General features: G+C 40.1%; 1 protein-coding gene across 1 annotated transcript; it reads left to right on the top strand.

Annotated features, from left to right (window-relative positions):
- Positions 1-3,206: 3,206 nt before the first annotated feature.
- On the top strand, positions 3,207-15,199 carry CFAP161 (cilia and flagella associated protein 161; the record flags this gene model as incomplete). Its single annotated transcript, XM_081292740.1, has 7 exons — positions 3,207-3,275; positions 4,045-4,134; positions 4,619-4,854; positions 5,903-5,987; positions 12,072-12,230; positions 14,571-14,644; positions 15,004-15,199. 7 exons carry the CDS (start codon positions 3,207-3,209, stop codon positions 15,197-15,199), a joined length of 909 nt encoding a protein of 302 aa, XP_081148866.1.
- Between the last annotated feature and the right edge of the window lie 5,165 nt (positions 15,200-20,364).

Raw genomic sequence — 20,364 nt, 5'->3', positions numbered from 1 at the left:
ACTCAATCAATAAATGGGCCAAGGACCTGAACAGACACTTCTCAGAAGATGACATTCAATCAATCAAAAATATATGAAAAAATGTTCATCATCACTAGCAATTAGAGAAATGCAAATCAAAACCACTCTAAGATTTCATCTCACTCCAGTCAGAATGGCAGCAATTATGAAGACAAACAACAATAAATGTTGGCGAGGATGTGGGGAAAAAAAGGTACACTCATACACTGCTGGTGGGACTGCAAATTGATTCAGCCAATATGGAAAGCAGTATGGAGATTTCTTGGAAAATTGGGAATGGAACCACCATTTTACCCAGCTCTCCTCGGTCTATACCCAAAGGTCTTAAAAACAGCATACTACAGGGACACAGCCACATCAATGTTTATAGCAGCACAATTCACAATAGCTAAACTGTGGAACCAACCTAGGTGCTCTTCAATAGATGAATGGATAAAAAAGTGGCCTGTATACACAATGGAATATTACTCAACAATAAAAGAGAATAAATCATGGCAGTTGCAGGTAAATGGATGGAGTTAGAGAAGATAATGCTAAGTGAAATTAGCCAATCTCCAAAAAACCAAATGTCGAATGTTTTCTTTGATTCATAGTAGGATAGGGATAGGGAGATGGGAGGAATAGATGAACTCTAGATAGGGCAGAGTTGTTGAAGGCAAATGGAGGGTCATGGGGTTAAAAATGATGGTGGAATGTGATGATCATTATTATCCAAAGTGCATGTATAAAGACACGAATTGGTGTAAATATACTTTGTATACAACCAGAGATATGAAAAATTGTGCTCTATATGTGTAATAAGAATTGTAATGCATTCCATTGTCATATATAAATAAAAAGGACAAAAACATGGAGTCAGAAAATCTGTATTGAGTCCTTGCATTGAGACACAGTCTGTGAGACACAATTTGAGAAATATGTCATTAGTTGATTTTCATCATTGTTTTTTTTTATTGGTTGTTCACAACATTACAAAGCTCTTGACAAATCATATTTCATACATTAGAATCAAGTGGGTTATGAACTCCCATTTTTACCCCAAATACAGATTGCAGAATCACATCGGTTACACATCACATTTTTACATACTGCCATATTAGTGACTGTTGTATTCTGCTACCTTTCCTATCCTCTACTATCCCCCCTCCCCTCCCCTCCCATCTTCTCTCTCTACCCCATCTACTGTAATTCATTTCCCTTCATCATTGTACAAACACCATGAGTGTCAGGTCTTAAATTTGGGTGCTCAGAAGTTTCTCTAAGTCTGATATAAGTCCTTCTCAAAATTTTGTTAGCCTCCTTGCCTTTAAATGAAGCAGATCTTTTAAGATCTTTCCTTACTTTGTTCTTGCTCTTTAATATTGTAGCCATGCTGGGATAGCACATGCCTGACTGGTGAGGAATAACCACACTGATTTTCCCATGCTGTAGCCTTTAATCATTTTTAATTTGTTTCCAGGTCAATCACTTGACATGGTCTCTTACTGGCAACATTAGCAACACATTTTGCATGCTTAGGAGCCATGATGAACAAAATACGAAATCAAATCAAGCATGAGAGAAAACAATGCAATTGAGAGATGTCAAATACACAAGATGGATAAAGCCACTGCTAGAGTAACTGGCATACTGTTTGATAGCATACCTTTTTAATAAGTAGGACTGTACTCTAAAATAATGAAAAAAGTATAATATAGCAAATATAGCAGTAATAGTCATTTATTGTCATTATCAACTATTATAACTATGTGTTATACTGTATGTACTATATGTACTGTACTTTTATTGGTCTGGCAGCTCTCTAGATTTTTTTACACCAGCATCACCACAAACAGGTGAATAATGCATTGAACATGTTACTCTAGGCTAAAGTAATTTTTCAGCTCCATTATAATGTATGGAACAAGAGTCATACATGAGGTCAGTTGTTGACCAAAACATCATTGTGTGGCACATGATTATTATTTTGAACTTAGAAAAGCTGCTAACTTCTTTGAATTTCAGTTTCTTAATTCATCAGATGCTGTTCACAATCTGTTATCTGACCTAGGATGACGTGATATAATGACAGAACTAGTGGATTCATAAGTGAAGATTTTCCTATTTGTATCCAGGGTTGCAGCCTGCCAGCTCAAATTCATCCAAAGTCAAACTCCAAAGCACCAACCTCTTCCCACATCACCCAAGGGTCATACAATTTGCATCCCACAATCCCCTTCTGCAGAAATGACCCTTCGTTAAACTTCCGTGGCCCTTCAGCACCACTTCTTTAATTGCACTTATTACAGTCTTCCTGAAATCATTTGTTTTCGTGAACTATTTTCTCTTTTAGACTGGGCTTGCCGAAAGGAGGGAAGGTTCCTGTGTCTTCCGTTTTTATCCTGTATTAAGAGACACTAAATACAGAATTACTGAATGTACTCAATTAACATCAGTCCCAGGTAACTGTTTATCTTTCCTACTCAAAATACCTTGTTTAAAAAATGTTGGCTACAGTATATTCCAGTTGTATCCAGAATGCTTGCAAATCACAGGCTTGTCATTTCACTTGGATATTGGTGGAGGAAGGAATGCTATAAAGTCCATGAAAGTATGAATTTACATAAGAAATCTTTAAATCAAAATATGTTAATATAGTATATTTCTTACTTAAAAGGATATGAAATTTTGAATAATCCCCCTCCATGTTAGTTTCATTTTCAAATGTCTATTGACATTGTTTTATGATTAAAGCAAAACTGCTGCTCATAATAAAGATAAGAAAAATAACCTGCAAGCAACTTATACTTCCATTTAAAAGCTCTCTAGTGGTTCAATAAGCCAGGGAGCTCTACTTTTATAGCATTTTTCGTTTTGATTCTGATAAAAAAGAGAAAGTTTAAAATTTTCCTCTAGGGAACATTTAGGACAGTCAGGTTTGTTAGTTGGCTGGAGTTTTCCTCTCTTTGCAATTAATTAATCAAAATCGTGGAAGAGGGTGGGATAGCAGGTGACAGCTCGGCTTGCGGCTGGATCCACCTACCTACCCCTAAGCTCGCGGCCCGGGCGACGCACTTATGTGCAGTCACTCATTGGCCAGCTTTACACTAACCTTGACCAATCGCCCGCGGCTGGGTCGTCATGGCGACGGGCACGCTAACGCTCCAGTGCCCGTCTGGGGGTCTGTTCCCTGGACTGTAGGGACGATGGCGCAGAATCTGTACTGTCCACGAGTGCGGATAGGAAACTGGAACGAGGACATCTACCTGGAGGAGGTATGGAGGGCGTGGCCAGGTGTGGACTGGAACTCCCGAACCCAGCCCACAGTCCGGCCTCAACTCTGGCTTCCAGCACCCCGCCTCCTCTCTCCCCCCAGCACACACCAAATACCCCCCAACCCACCTTCTGGACTGTCCTGCAAGCCCAGGGCTCATGGGGCTTCTACTCTAAGCACCCTGACGCCCCTTATAAACTCGGGTGCCTTGCTCTTCCCCTATGCCCCCCACTTAGGTCAGAGTTCCACTAAACTCTCCTGGGCCATTGGTAGCTAAAGTCTGAGGCTGCAGGAACCTCTAAATGGAATTACTGTCCCTTTCCTCTCCTTAGCCTGATGGCCCAGGCCTTCCGGAGGGACCACGGAAATATCCCCTTTACTCACGGTGTATTCTTTGCCTCGCGTTCTCAAACGTCCCTCTTGACAAACCTCTGGGGGAGGGGTGGGCTTTCCGTCCCTATCCTACAACCTGGGGGTGGGGTGGGGGACCTCAGAAAGGGCGAGCGAGCCTCCAGTTTCTACTCTCTATTGTCGCTGGCTGGGATAATTACAGCTTTGCGTCTTTCTCCCTTTTCTAAACATTCTCCGGTAACATAAAGTATTAAAGTAATGCTAAAACATTTTTCCACCACTCTATTATGCTCACACTTCCTTTTCTGTTCTCACAGTTCGCTTTTTCTACTTGAGATTCTACTGACTTAAAAGCCACCACTGTTCTATTTAGGGCTGTTGTCCATACTTTGGAATTCATTCTTTTTCTCCTTAATCAGGAGTACATGAAAGACTTTTTAGACAAGAGAGAGAAGGGGAAACTTCTCATTCAGAGAAACAGAAGACTGAAAAAGAATCTTTTGAGACCGGTAATTTAAAATTCCAACATTGTTTTCAAAGTTTTGTCGAATTAAGTGTGAGTATACGTTAAGCAAGAAAAAATTCCATTTTTTCCCATGTAAAAGTCACAGTGCTTAAAATTCCTTAACATTTTAGAAACACAAAGGAAGTCTGCTCATCTTTAGGTTTACTTGCATTTTCCAAATAAAGAAATCAATAGATTAATAATAATTAAGATACATCGTGTTGCTCAGGAAATTCTCAATGAAAGTTAAATTAATAATGGAGTTGACACATTTGATTTTTTCACTGGCTTTGTCTGGCATTATTTGGGATTACTGGGAATTTGGCATTGGCAAAGTAGAAGGAAATGGAAGAAAACTCAGGATTTGAGGGAATCCATGTGGGTGCTAGTCTGAGAAGGAAAGAGGGTACCTGGGAGTGGCCATGGCCCTGGCTGTTCAGGAATTGTCTGTTTTTTTTTTTTTTGACAAATTCTTATTAAAATTGTAGATGCAGCTTTCCATATCTGAAGATGGATATATTCATTATGGAGACAAAGTGATGCTTTTAAATCCCAACTATCCCGAGAAGGAAGAAGCTGGTTTGTTTCAGTGTGGGGACCTGAGCCTTTGCATGACTCCAGATGAAATCTCAACTCACTTGTATGATGAATTAGAGGTGCCCTGTGGCCTGAGTGCAACTACAACCAGGATCCCAGTTGGCAGAAACACTTTTACCATTTTGAGGTAGAGATGATTTGATTTTCAGTTTTATCATAGTGTCTGTTTTTCACTTGTAGCTTAAGGATGCCCTGGGATGGCAGCAATGCTGGCAGGAGGCAAAATATGTGAACGTTTTCCGTGGTCTCATCATGCTGGCTTAACCTTGAGAATTATTAGCCTTTACAATCATTTTTATCTTAGCAGGATGATTGGTAACTTGGGCTCATTTCAAAATGTTTGCTTCATAATTATTGGAGCCAGGGAATTAAATTTGCATTCTGCTTGATGCAAAGTGGAGTTTTCTTTTGTTCTTTTGATACGAACTTTTATTTTTTTATCTTTTTTCTTCTTTCCATATTTTTTATTGGTGCATTATAGTTGTACATAATGATGGAATTTGTTGTTACATATTCACATATTAACATAATATAACAATATAAATAGGCCAATATTACACCCCTGTACTCCCCTGCTCCACGCCCCTCCCCCACCCTGCCACTCCCTTCTTCCTTCTGGTCCCTTTCCTCTACTGATCTCCTTTTGATTTTTTAAAGCTTTCTAATAACACAGAAACTTTGAATTCATCTGAGTGATTTTGTCATTCTTAATGTTGCTGTTATTTTTACAACAAAATAGTTTAACACAAGTTGGTGGTAGATGGAATTTGCTCTTTAAAAATTAAATGTCCATTAAAATGTACATCCTGCATTTTAAGAGGAAAGATTGTATTAATAATATCTATGAATGTGCTACCTTGGTTACCTCCAAAAATGTCAATGCATTTGACCAGAATTTCTTAGTGTACATTAGCATAATGTGCTTGGGCCACTCCAGCCAAAGGCTTGCAAAATGGGGATGCTCTGCTTCCTGGCTATGGTGCAGGCAAGGAAAAACATGGCAGCTGGATTTTACCCCCAACTCAACAGACCTTTTATTTAGTTATCTAATTCAGTTATAGAATGTGAATATAGATTATCAAGAAAATATATTAAACAAAATTGCATAAGCAAAAGTAGATCTGTAGACTGATCCTAATCTGGGTAGTTATATTGTACTTATTCTCCCTTGACAGTGCAGGCAAAGATGCTACTGGTCAAGTCCTTAGGTATGGACAGGACTTTTACCTTGGAATAACAGGAGGATTTGAAAACAAAATGGTGAGTCTTCAACTTGGCATGTCTTCTTTGGATCATTTTTATTTTTTTAAAAAATGATCCAATAACTACCTCCCTGAGGAGGACAGAGAACTCTACAGATGGAGGCTACATCTCTGACTATGTTATGGTTTCATCCTGCAGTTTTCACTGGCAGTTTTGGGCCAATTCTTTCTTCTAACTTTGCAAAAACAAACAAACAAAAACAAAACAAAAAATCCCCCATAGACCTCTAAAAGCTAAAGTAAGGAAAGAAAATCCTTTGGTAATACAATTGGCAAAAAATCCCAAAGTTTATACAACTTCTACCTACAAGTTAAATGATTGGATTAACTAATGATCATCTGACACCTGCCAAATGTCACTGATGCTAGCAACGTATATTATCTGACAACTCTTTTGTCCATTTGTTTTTTAAGAGGCAGGGACTCATTATATACCCAGGCTGGTCTTAAACTTCTGGACTCTGTGATACTCCTGCTTTTAAGTAGGTAGGACTGGGGGCATAGTGCCATCAGATCTGGTTCTATTGAACAACTTTTTCTTTCAAACTTTGGTTTACCAAGGGAGAAGGACAATATTTGGATACTTAAATTTGCATAAGTCAGGGAACTTTACCCTGGGGATTAAGAATATAATAAAATCAGGTAAATTTTAGTTTGAGTTCCAGATACAGGAACTCAATAGGAAGTTGTGATAGGAATTTGAATAAGTCAGTTAACCTTTGAATCTGTATTCTCTATAAAATGAGGAGTATTATACTTGTCTTACTGCATAATATTCAGTTTTGTAAATGCTTCACATGTATTAACTAATTTAATTCTTCATGGGAATCTATAAAGTAGGGAATCTTTTACCCCTATTTTGCTAATGGGGAAACTGAGGTACAGGGGCTTGGGCTATAGCTAAGTGTCAGAGCACTTGCCTAGCATGCTTGAGGCACTGGGTTCTGACCTCAGCACCACATAAAAAAAAATAAACAAATAAAATAAAGGCATTCTGTCCATCTACAACTACAAAAAAAATTAAAAAGAAAAAGAAACCAAGGCACAGAAAGGTTAAATCATTTTGGCTCAAGTCACCCAGCTAGTAAGCGGCAAGGCTAGGACTATATAAAGTTTCTCATTAAAATTGAAGATTCTATTATTATGTGATATAGCATTGTTGTTGTTTTGTTATTATTATTATTATTAGGTATTATTAAGAAAAAACTACCAAGATGTTGTGCACCATAGATAGCAAGGTGCAGCTTGATTTTATTTTTATTTTATTTCAATTTTGTGTGGTGCTGGGGATCAAACCCAGGGCCTTGGTAATGTTAGTCAAGTACTTTACCACTGAGCTGTTCCCCTAGTCCCAAGAAGCATGATTTTAAATGTAGAAATTAAATTGTTAAGAGAGAAGATTAAATCACCATTGTCTATACAGAGATTATCATTCCTAACATCTAACTTATTTTATTTGTAATTTTATAAATATTATTTATTTACTTATTTGTATTTATTTACTTTTTCCCCCTAGTATTGGGGATTGAACTTAGTGGTGTTCTGTCATGAGCTCCACCACAGCCCTTTATTTTTTGAGACATGGTCTCACTAAGTTTCCCAGGGAGGCCTCTAACTTTCAATACTCCTGCTTCAGTCTCCCAAGTTGTTGGGATTGTAGGCAGCATTACTGTGCCTGGTTATATATTCTTTTTTATAAAAGTTAGATGTGACCATATGAATACATAGCTAGATTATTTTTTAAAGAACATTTCTCAGGGCTGGGGTTGTGGCTCAGTGGCAGAGCTCTTGCCTTGCACATGTGAGGCACTGGGTTCAATCCTCAGCACCACATAAAAATAAGTAAACAAAATAAAGATATTATGCCCATGTATAACTAAAAAAAATTAAAAAGAATATTTCTCAAAGCTCTTCATGACAATCATATTGAATGAGTGCAAGATATATAATTGTGTGGCAATATCAAAGTTGGCTATTTTTTATTCTACTTCTGGGCAGTTGAGTTTGGTGTTCCTATTTTCCTATTATATGTAAAGTTTCAGTGTATATCTGTGTATATCTGTGTATAAATGCTTAAAACTTCTTTCACCCAATCCCAAATCAGGAATTCTCTTTTTTTGTTTAGATATTTTGGGGGGAGAGACATGGAATTACTGAGAAAACAAATATGAATAATTTCAAAATTATGAATACATATAATAATTTATTTTTGTAATGGGTTCTACCAACTTGTATTCTCAAAAGCAGTAAATAAGAAAGCTATTAATTGCATTAAATATTGTGTTAGCTTTGTGTTGTTGTGTCCAAAATACTTCACAAGACCAATTTGGAAGAGGAAAAGTTTATTTTGGTTCATGGTTTCAGAGTTTTAGTCCATTGTGGGCTGACTCCATTGCTTTGGGTCCAAAGTGAGGTAGAACATCATGGTGGAAGGGCATGATGGAGGAACACTCTTCACCTCATGGTGGCCAGGGAGCAGACAGAGAGGGGAGAAGGGATTGGGGTGAAGGGTTGAGGGAAGATGCACTCTTCTAGAACATGCCCCCAGAGACCCACGCCCCCTCCAGCCATGCCCCACCTACTCACAGTTTACACCCCAGTCATTCCATTCAAACTAGGATGGACTGATTAGGTCAGGCTCTCACCTCAGAACATTCCTGCAGTATCACAGGAGCTTTTGGGGGATGCCCCATATCCAAGTCATAACAAATATCATAATTATAATCTTTACTACTTTGATGACCAAACAAAATGAGAAGAAAAATGATATGTAAATATTGCAGTGCTTTAATTTCCCTGTGTTTTCAGTTTTGTTTTCTCTCCTTCCCCCTCCATTTATATCTTCCTACTTTTCATTCCTTTCTTCTTTCCTTTCTTTCTTTTTTGAATTATGTGTTCTTTGCCTATATATTGATTTGGGTTCATATATCTGCTTCTTCATATATTTTTCATATTTCTTGCTAATATTTTCTCCCATGTGCTGCTTGGCTTTTAAGTTGTAGTTGTTCTAATATTATGTTTCAATCAATGTTATCCTTTGAATTTTTTCCCATTGCTTTTAAGGTTTAGTCTGTTTAGAGATTCTATAGAAAGAATCTGGGGCTGTGGATGTAGCTCAGTGGTGTAGCACTTGTCTAGCATGTGCAAGGCCCTGGTTCAATTCCTTGCACGACAAAAAAAAATAATAATAATTGAATTCTAGATGTTTATAGTTTGAGTCTTGTTTAAATTTGTTCTTTGATCCACTTGGGATTTATATTGATAAAAGGTTTTATGGGAGTATCTAAATTTCCCCCTGTGACTATTCATACAATCATATCTGTTATCTCTTGATTATTCCTTTCTCTATCAACACATGATGCTTCCCTTAGTACATACTAAATTAGTATGTGTACTACACATTGTTTCTGAGCTTTCTATTTTGATCCATTGGACTCTAGTTGTCTATTTTTATTCTAGGACTAGAGTATCTTAATTACTACAGCTTTATAATATACTTTGACAGCTCATAACTATCTCTGATTACATTTCTTTGTCCAAATTACATTAGAAATTATTCTTTCAGTTAAATGTAATAAAATTATTTTCACCAAGGCTGTTAGCCCTTGCAGGAATAACTTACCTCATGTTTTGATTGACATTGTAACATCAGAACATTTACATATTCAGTAGCTCTTCTGAGGGGTCTCTCCATTTATTCTCTTAGTAAAATTTTCTGTTTCTCAGTAAGGTTTTATAGCTTTTTTCACATGGGTTTGACACAGATCTTAAAGGTTCTCCTTGTCATCTTATATTTTTGGATAGCATTCTAAGAAGGTCCTTTTGATAATATAAGGAAATAACATTTGATAGCATGAAAAATATTTTTTCTTATAAAATATAAGAAAACCATCAATTTTTATATTCATATTTGATGAAATTACTCATTCATTCAAATGGTTTTTCAGTCGATTCTGGTATATTTTTCGGTAGACAACAATTTCATCCACAAAAAGTGACAATTTTCTCTCTTCCCAAATTCTCAGACCTCCAATTTCTGTTTTCTATCTTTGAATTAGCAAGCATTTCCAGGGCGTCCATAAAAAATATCTAGCAATGATGGCCTTGTAGGTTGGTTCCTGATTTTATTGCTGTTTTTCTTTACACAAATACAACAGTTTGTGGTTTGAGACAGACATTCTTCCCCATTTCAAGTTATGGTTTTGTGCTGCTCTGAATGGCACCACTGTTCTGTTTTCTAGGGCTCAAGTTTGTGGTGTGTTTTGGGTTCGTGTCCCTTTCCCACCTATGTCCTGCTAAGTGTCACATTCCACTGCTTTTTCTTTGGCCTGTCCTCTCATTCCCACTTTGAACCTCCATCCAAGCCTACAGTGTTTGCCCGCTTCAGTCCATCTTGACTCAGACCGTTGTAGGTAGGGTGCAGTCAGATGAATACTTTAAAAGCTCATCATGTCTGGTCACCTCATTGAAAGGCCAGCAAGGCTCCCCAATGCCCTCAGAAGGAGGTTCCAGGTGCTCATTATGGCATTTGAAGTTCCCAATGAGATTGCCCTGCCCTCCCTGTTTGTGTTCCCCATCTCTGGCTCCCCAGCACTCTGCTTCTCCTCAGAGCCTTTCTGCAGCCACCAGGAGAGCACTGTGCTTCCTCTGTCCTCACACAGTACATTGCCTGCAGCTCTGCTAGATAACTCTTTCCTTACTGTTAGTTGTGTTAGCTTCACATCACTGTAACAAAATCCTGGAGATAATCAATGTAGAAAGAGTAAAGCTCCATTTAGGCTTTTCCAGTCCATGATCAGTTGGACCCATCATTGCTTTGGGTCTGTGGTGAGGCAGCACATCGTGGTGGCAACTCATGGCAGAGCAAAACTGCTTATGGCATGAGCCAGGGAGCAAAGAAGGACAGACAGGAGTTAGGGTTCCACAATCCTCTTTTCAGAACATCCCCAATGAGAACACATGGGCCTTAGGGGCGTCTTTAACACCCAAACCACAGCAAGCTGCATCCCTTATCTAGATTGCTTTTCCTTCTCTTGCTAGGTAGAGAAATCATTGAAGATGATAACTCATTTCTACCTTCCCCATAATGCCCCACTGTATGGGATTTTATGTAGAAAGCCCTATTAAAATCCCATCAAAGATGCAGAAACTAACTCCACATCCAGGCGGAAGGTAAACCAGTAAAGAGCTCACATGGAACTAACATTTTGGACATTTCAGCAGGATGAGTGGTTTCTGGCAAGGTTGCTGGCTGCCAGTAAGCTGACACAAATTCTCAGTACTAACACAAATTCCAGAAGGGCACAGGGCATGTTGAAAACTCCCAAATGGATATCAGCTGTGATGATGTTGGCCTGTAGAGTACTTCATGCATCAAGTTTGATGCAGCATTATTTATAATAAATAATTGACCCAGGTCCTATCCTTTGAAACAGAGGAGGGGAGCAGAGGCAGGGAGTGGGAAAGACAGGGAGACTGAGTTTGGTATTCAAAGAAATGAGAAGTAGTTTGAGTTGACTGTGTGTGTGTATGTGTGTGTGTGTGTATGTTTGTGTGTGTGTGTGTGTGTGTGTGTGTGTGTGTGTGTTGGTCTCCACATTCCAAGATGGCATGTCCAAAGAAGAGAAAAATCATGCTTTCTCATATAATCAGATAGAACAGGGTTTTTAAAAACCGCGTTTGAAGCTCAGCACAGTAGTGTACTCCTATAATCCCAGCTCCTCCGGAGGTTGAGGTTAGAGGATTGCAAGTTCAAGGGTAGCCTGGGTAATTTTTTAAGACCCTTTCTCAAAATAAATAAATAAATAAATAAATAAATAAATAAATAAATAAATAAAATTAAAAGGGCTGGGAATGTAACTCAGTGGTGGAATGTCCTGGGTTCCATTGCCAGTATAAAACAAACACACACACACACACACACACACACACACACACACACAAACCAAATTCCAGACAAACAAAAAACAAATTTCTAAACAAATAACAATAATAAAACTACTTTGGAACATTCTTGCCATCCAGCCTGCTGAATGCTTTTTCAGGAGCAATGACTTTGTTTCATGTCTGCTGTCATTTCCAGTTATATTTATCCAGTGACCACAGGACCCTTCTGAAGTCATCTAAGAAATCTTGGCTCCAGGAGGTATACCTGACAGATGAGGTCTCCCACCTGAACTGCTGGCAGGCTTCTTTCCTCGACCCACAGCTGCGCCTGGAGTTTGAAGGCTTCCCCATCCAGGTGAGTGCATGGTAGGGAGGGCACAGATTTCCAAGATGTGAGGCTACAGCATGAGTGCAACAATGCTGCCACTTGCTCCTGTCTGTAGAACAGAGATTTTCCCCTAGCTTAAATAACTTGCTCTCTCTTTTTCTTTAATTTTAGTTCAAAGTTAGAGGGCACTAGTGTTTTTCTGTGGCAGCATCCTGCATTAGTGTTTCTCAACCCTGACTGCAGGATAGCATCTCTAAAGAACTTTTTACAAAATAGTAAAGATTAGCCAGGCAGAGTGATGTACACCAGTCATCCCTGTGACTTAGGAGGCTAAGCCTGGAGGATCATAAGTTCAAGGCCAGCCTCAGCAACTTAGTGAGACCCTGACTCAAACTAAAACGTAAAAAGGACTGGGGCTGGAGCTTAGTGGTAAAGCAATCCCAGTGCCAGAAACAAAACCAACCAACCAGCCAACAAAAAACAAAAATGCTGAATCCAAGGCCCTGTTCTCAAGATAGATTGAGAAGTCCAGAGTGAGATCACAAGAATTATGACCCTGCTTCCTTTACAATATTTGGTTGCATTCTCATTGCTAAAGAGACTGGGAAGTCTCAGGGAGTTAAAGGAGAGAGCAGGGCAACCACATGGGCAACACAGTATCCTGCAAAGAATATCATTCTTCTTGACAGTGGGGGACATTTTATAAGACTTGGACTCTGTGGGACTGGAGCCCGAGGTAAGGTGCTGTTGGGCAGCAGGTGTTAGTGGCACAGACCTCACTTTTGGCTTTGCTACTCATAGGCTTGTTAAGAATCACTGGGAGAGTATGGCCTTAGCAGAAAGAATTTACAGGTTGGCCATCCATGGCTGCTGTTCTCTGTCCACACAGAGTGCCTATCTCTCTGGAGCTTTGCTGTGTGGACCCAGCTTCACAAGTGTCCTCCTCCCAGGATTCACAGTGAAGCAGGTTTGACAAATTTCTCATCCTCAGTCATTCTTTGCCAAGTTTTGCTTTCCTAGGAATTGTGTTTCATGTCCACCATTTAAGCTGTCAGTGCCTCAGTTCCTTATCTGTACATAGCGACATTAATGATTTTCACCTTAGGAGGTTTGGTGAAGGCTTCTAAAAGATCTATTTGCATGAAAAGTGCCTGGCTTACAGAATGCACTAGCAAGTATTCACTGTGGCCTTGATGGTTGTTATGTTCTAGAAGAAGCAGTGGCCCCAGCACAGGAGCTCTTCGCACCACTGATAACTCACCTTATGGCCTGAGGCAGGTCTCTTAACCTCACTTAGTCATGGTTACACATCTGCAAAACAGGAACCCCAGACCTCTCCAGGCTACCTTGCGCAGGCCACCATCCTCTGGCCAGAGGCCATCAGGAGCACCTGTAGTTGAGAAAATTGGGTATATTGCTTGTTGGGATGAGGGAGAATGCACACCTTGGGGAAAGTGGAGTGCCTCAGTAAGGAGGTATTGGGAAAGATGCATATAGAATGGGGCTTCTTTGGGTATTTTGGGGAGAGTTCCACGAAGTGAGACTTTGCACTGGATTGGAGGCTGTCAGGAAGCAAAGGGACCCCATGATTGGCCCATCAGCATCTCTAACCTCTAGAAGGGCAGACAAAGGCAAAACTAAAACTGGCATTGGTAAAGGAGGGCGGGATGTTTGGGATTTTGTGATCCGGACAATGCTCTTGTTTTGCCTGTCTTCAGTCATGACTACAGAATGGTTTTGATCTTGTCTTGACCCAGCATGGTCACAGAGTTGCCTTGTCTAATGTGGACATTCCTTAAAATCAGTCTGTTATCTAGGAGAACACCAACCACAGTTGAGAGGAGGGTCAGCTTCTGGATTCCACGGGCTGCTTTTCTCTCTTTCTGACACATTTAGCTTACATGAGTTAGGCTTTTAAAGTAATATTCATTTTTTCTCATTATAAAGACAATATATGTTCACTTATGAAGTCAGAAAAGCACACTAAGATATGCAAATTACTAGTAATAGTTCCACTTTCCACAGATGATTACTGTTGTTTACTATTTATTTTTCTGTACATAGGTATAGGTAATTTTTTTTACAAGATAGAACATCATGAATATTTTTTTACATTTAATAATACCATTGGCCATATCTCAGGTTGTCAAAGATCCATATTATGATTTTGAATAATTATTCTGTCATATGGGTATCTACCATAATGTATTTAATCAAATGCTTGGCTTCTTAGTTATTCCATACATATTTATTATAGACATATACTAAATTGAAATATGTACAATCTAAATTTTTGCATATAGAAAAATGGAGACCTTAATTCAGGATGCTAATAGCACAATTTATTTTTTTATTTTTTATCTAAAGGCAAATGAAAAAATCGTCATCTATCACCATTACACGAATCGGGCACTGGCAGTCCACCGCAATCTTTTCTTAAGGTATTATACAATACAAGGTACAGCAAATGCCACATAAGGGGCTCGTGAATACAAATAAAGACACACAAAAAAAGTCCTTTGATGATGAAATGTTGCCACACAGAACTCTGATGGTGTGAAAATCTTATTGGAGCCCCTTTTATTTAAATCCTTTCCTGCCGGATTTTAGTTATAACAGACATGATCTGTCTAATCCTCACCTAAACAGGGTGAAAACTTCCTGCAAACAGGCCACATCTTAGAGATCCCAAGGGCTTTGTATGTAGTAGTCTGCTTTATTTGGTGCTTTGAGATGAAATAAAATCCTATTGAAAGGAGTTACTTGACTTTCAACCAGAATTAATCTTTTCTTGCTTTAGGACCTATTTTGGAAAAGAAGTTGAAGTTGCAGCTCACACACATCTGGATTCACACAAGGTTGAAAAACCAAAGAACCATTGGATTTTGGTTACTGGGAATCCCAGGAATGACTTTTCCACCATGCTGGACCTGCCCAAACCACCAGCAAAGGACACCCAAGCCATGGAGCAGGCCATGGGCCTTGATACCCAGTGACATGTCAGGCATACACCTGCTCTCTTGGACTCTGAGCTTATCCAGTGTAGCTTTAAAATAAATTGGCAATCTTTGTCATGCCTCAAACTAATTTTAGAAACAGAACTCTCTGAATACTATATTAAAATAAAGACTATGTTAGGATTATTGAATTAGTGGTAGGGGTCTAGGACATTTAAAAACTAGCTCTGAAAAATGAGTGGCATTTGGATATGACAAGTGCTAGTCCTTTGTTGATAACCAAATTCTCAAGAACCCAGCATTCCTGACTTAGATCCTCCCTAGTAGCGTCTCCTACAAGGACTGTGTGTTAGTCTTTATAACATGCTATTTAATAAAGCTATCAGAACACCACTGGATTTTTGGTAATATTGTGCCCTTCTTGACCCTGTGTGATGTACATCAATACATAGCTGTGAGCCATAGCTTTATCTTGGAATTTAAAATTCTCCCTCTTATAAAACATTAATATTTTTGCTTTGACTTCTGGCTTAGAAGGTCAAGTCCTCTACCTGACCAGTTATCTATTATTTTATGGTGATCTTCAAACCGAAGAGTACTTTTATCTCTATCTTATCTTCAAAACTAGCACATTAATGGAGGCATCCATATGATTTGAAAAAATATATGACTATATATATATATATATATATATATATATATATATATATATCTCGTTCCATTTATTTGTTCAATTTTTCAAACTTCATTCAGTGCCTAGGATGTGTAAGGTATTATAAAATGTTGCCCAGCCTTGTAGGTACAGGTAAACTGCAAGACTGGTCACAAATAAATATGCTGTGAGGCACAAAGTAGGCCCCAGTGGTGTTTTAAATAGATGCAGTGTTGGCCGTGCAGATTGGCCTTCTGCAGGGAGCTGGCTTTGCCATCAAGCATGTGGGATTTAGGGCAAGATTCCACCCTGGCTGTGAGCTGGATTTACCTTGGAAACTTTATTAGTTCCTCATGTGGGGCCCCAGCCAGAAATTTCAATTTAATGGTCTAGGTGCAGCCTAGACATTGGGCTTTGTCAGTGTTCTTCAGATGGCTCCCATGTGCAGTCAAGGGGAGTCCTGCTGTGTCAGGAAGTGGAGGATAAAGTAGCAGTTCCTAGAGGTGATCAGAGAGGGCTTTTGTCAGTGGGTCTCAGCCTGGCTGAACATTTAGGACCACCTGGAGAATTTGAAAACATCCACTACCCCAGGTAGGTAGATCTGGGTTACCTGTCCATCTGGAGAAAGACATTCTGTAACCATCTTCAAGCATCAAAACCTGATCATTCTTATGATAAAGTCATTCTTGAATCCATCATAGGAGGAAAGTTCTCATACAACATTGGGATTCCAGGCTTTCCTTGAACCATCCTTCAGTGGTTTCTTGACTGAACCACCCAGGTTCAGCCCCACCCGACAGGAATCTGGACCACTGACCAAGTTTTCAGACCCACAGTCAATGACAGCTATGGCATGACTGCTTCCTAGCTGACTGTCATTACAAACCACATCATTTTAATATACACGTTGCATCTAGAGAGGCTCAAACATGATAAAACCTTTGGTGTCTCAAAGAGGGAAGATAGCAACTAGAAAGTGAGGACTTCTGAAGGGAGCCCACATCCTACATGCACCAACTGTGCCATCTACACATCAATCTGTTGCCCTGGTCCCTTGAGCATCTTACACAATTATGAAGGGCTTTTGACACTTGGTTTATTTAGTTCCCACAGTCCCTTGGGTCTTGATCACTACTCATCTCCACTTCCTGGGAAGTGTCTGTTAAGGGAATGAATGAGTTAATAAATGATGAATCCATTTATAGAGGAGGCACCAAGCATGGAGGAGTGAAATACCCTGCTCAAGGCCACAGAGCTCAGAAGCAGCAGAGCTCTGGCAGAACTAAGCATGCTCGCTCTCCTTCTAGACCAAAGTTTCCTAATCTTAGCACTCTTATTAACTTTATCTTATTATTTTATACTTATTTTCCCCAAATAATTTTTTTCTTGTGGACTGTCCTCTGCATTATATGATGTTTGGCAACATGCCTAGATTCTACAGTAGTTGCACTCCTGTAGTTATGAGAAATGATTGTAATGTTGTGAACAACCAATAAAAAAAATAAAAAATAAAAAAATAATTAAAAAAAAAAAGAGAAATGAAAACATTGCTAAATGTCCCCTGAGGGAAAATGTCCCCTAGGGGAAAATCTGTCATTCAAGGGTCACCATCCTAGACATTCTTCTCGATGTTTATTTGCCATTTTCAGAGGATGGCATAAAAGGTTCATTCCCTCTCCTCTGTTCTTTCTTCTTCCCTTCCCTTCCCTTCCCTTCCCTTCCCTTCCCTTCCCTTCCCTTTCCTTCCCTTTCTTTCCCTTCTGTTCCCTTCCTTTCCCTCCTCTCCTTTCCCTTCCCCCTTCCCCCTCCCTTCCCTCCTCTCCCTTCCCTTCCCCCTTCCCCCTCCCTTCCCCCTCCCTTCCCCCTCCCCTCCCCCTCCCCTCCCCCTCCCCTCCCCTCCCCCTCCCCTCCCCCTCCCCTCCCCCTCCCCTCCCAGCTTTCCTGTAGAGATCAGAATATGTGGTCTATGAGATGCGTTCTAGGGATCTTCATAATCTGCTTTGAACATCTGAGCTGGGCTTTAATGCAAACCTAGAATTCTGGCAGATGAAAACTGGCCTTCCAGGAGCAAATGCTATGCAGAGACCTGAATGCACATGTGCCTCAGCAGTGGCCTCCAGTGTGGACCACACAAGATGGCCCTTGAGATGTGAAAAGAAGACTTCAGGCTTCTATATATATCATTATTTTATCCTTCAAAATGCATTCACGTGTGTGCTTTACACTGTTCAAAAAGTTTTTAATGTGCATAATATTTTAACTTAGTAGGCATGAATAAAACTGATAAATAGAAGAAATACACTTAAGTGAGTTTCATAGCAAATGTTCAAAATTTGTGGGGAAAGGTGCATAATCACAAAGTGTGGAAACCATCCTACATGCTGTGAGTGCTCACATGTTATACAGCACCAAGTCACTGTTGCTATGATGATGCACACAAAGCTCTGCCTTGAGTTGTGGATACAGTCTCCTCCAAGATCTATGGTTGACTTTAATTCAATTGAGGGCCAGTGTTCTACTTAGGGTGGCCAAGACAGAGAAGAATGAGGTAAAGAGCCTCTGAATGGGGGAGACAGGGAAAAAGAGGCCTCAGTGTGAGTGTGCCCAGGCTGCTCTAAGATCCCAGTGGAAGCACAAGGAGGTTACTCATACCTGGAGGCCAGGAAGGCTGTCCTCAGATGACACTCGAGCTAGAAAGGACACTGGGAAGCACTTTCCAGGCAGTGAGGCCACATTTCATTTGCAGAGGCCACCTCTATATCCCTGAAGTGTGACATCTGGAATAGCAGGGAGAGGTGGAAACTAGGAATAAGCCAGTTTAGAATAGACTGTGTACAGGTAATACCCAGTGTGGCCCTGTATGGGTTCTTAAAATACTGCAATACCTCAATCCTTATTGTAAGTAGCTACTGAACCTAACCCCTGAGATGCCCCTGGGAGTCTGGTACCCTCCTGGACTTCCCTATAACATAATTGAGGAGTTAATGTCTCGACAACAGGGGGCCTTTAGGTCCCTGCTTAACACTGTTACTAGAGTTCTTTTTGTTAGATTGGTGTCCAGTGATTTTCAGAAAGTCATACAGGTTGTTTAATATTTTTATTTTTATTTTTTCTAAGAGAGAGTGGGGGGGGGGAGAGAGAGAGAGAGAGAGAATTTTTAATATTTATTTTTTAGTTCTCAGAGGACACAACATCTTTGTTGGTATGTGGTGCTGAGGATCGAACCCGGGCCGCACGCATGCCAGGCAAGCGCGCTACCGCTTGAGCCACATCCCCAGCCCCAATATTTTTAACATTACTCTTAGCTGCATGTGTCAGATTATCGAATTTGAATTTTATCTCAAAACGATAGCCAACCTTTGAAAGATTTCAAGGAGAAGAGTGGCATTTTTTTTTTAAATTTTGGTACTAGGGATTGAACCTATGGGTGATCTACCACTGAGCTACATCCCCAACCCTTTTGATTTTTTATCTTGAAACAGGGTCTCACTAAGTTGCTGATTCTGATCTTGAACTTGCCTTAGCATCCTGGGATTACAAGAGTGTACCACCACATACAGCCGAATGGCATGATTTTGAGCTAGAAAGATTATTATGGAGTCATCAGGGAGAATGAGATGATGAGATTTTGAGTGCAGGCTGTGTCAGAATACGGAGAAGTCATGGGGATTAGGGGGAGAGACAGGACTCAATAACTTGGTGGATGTAAGGTCAGGGGAGGAGGAAAAGGTGGATATTCTTCCCTAAGATTCAAGCATCAGAGGAAGGTAGGTGTAGGACAGCCAAAATGGTTGCCTAGAGACCCTGAGTAGAGGCTATTTTCTGTGGCTGTAGCTGCAATCCAGCTACAGTGCTGTCATCTGCTGGGCTGTTTGTCCCCATCCAAATCCAATCTCAGGGTAAGTACCTTAACTTTCTGCCAGTAGGTACATGGAGAAATCTAGCAAGAACAGGGAATTGGTGGCCTACCTCCTTGCTCTGAGAACTTCACCTTGGAAGGCTACAAGGAGAATTGCCTGTGTCAGTAGGGGGACCAGGTGCTCTGTGTGTGCAAGGGCTGCCCCTGCTTCCTTCTGCCTTCCTAAGCAAGTTCAGAAAGTGAGTTCATCTCTATCAACACAATTGGCTCCCCACTCCTGGGGTTGGACTCCTCTTCTTTCCTTTATACAACAGAACTTTTTATATTCAATGAAATCCAGTAGACATCATAGACAGTTTTATACCAGGCATTGAGCTAGACACTGGGATCCCAAGGGAAATTAATGTGTTTCCACCTTTATGGCCTCTAGTGGGGAAATGATGTTTGGGAAGTAAAGAAAGGCTCTTCCTATTGGGGAGAAATGACAATAAATATCAGGATAAGGCAAAGCCATTGACATGGGGAAATGCAGGATGTTCCTTGAAGTAGATAAGTTTAGTTTGCCTGGAACATGCAGGGAGGGAGGATCAGAAGGAAGTTAAAGACATTGAAAAGGTGGGGGCAAGGGTGTGGAAAAGGTGAAGGGGCAAGGCTGTGGCATTTAAAAGGTAGCCAGCAGAGAGTCACATATTT

This window comes from Spermophilus citellus (genome assembly GCF_964194105.1).
Source record: "Spermophilus citellus genome assembly, chromosome: 4".
Classification (NCBI taxonomy): Eukaryota; Metazoa; Chordata; class Mammalia; order Rodentia; family Sciuridae; genus Spermophilus; species Spermophilus citellus.
The sequence above is the reverse complement of the archived record's forward strand: the minus strand, read 5'-3'. Positions and strand labels throughout refer to the sequence as shown.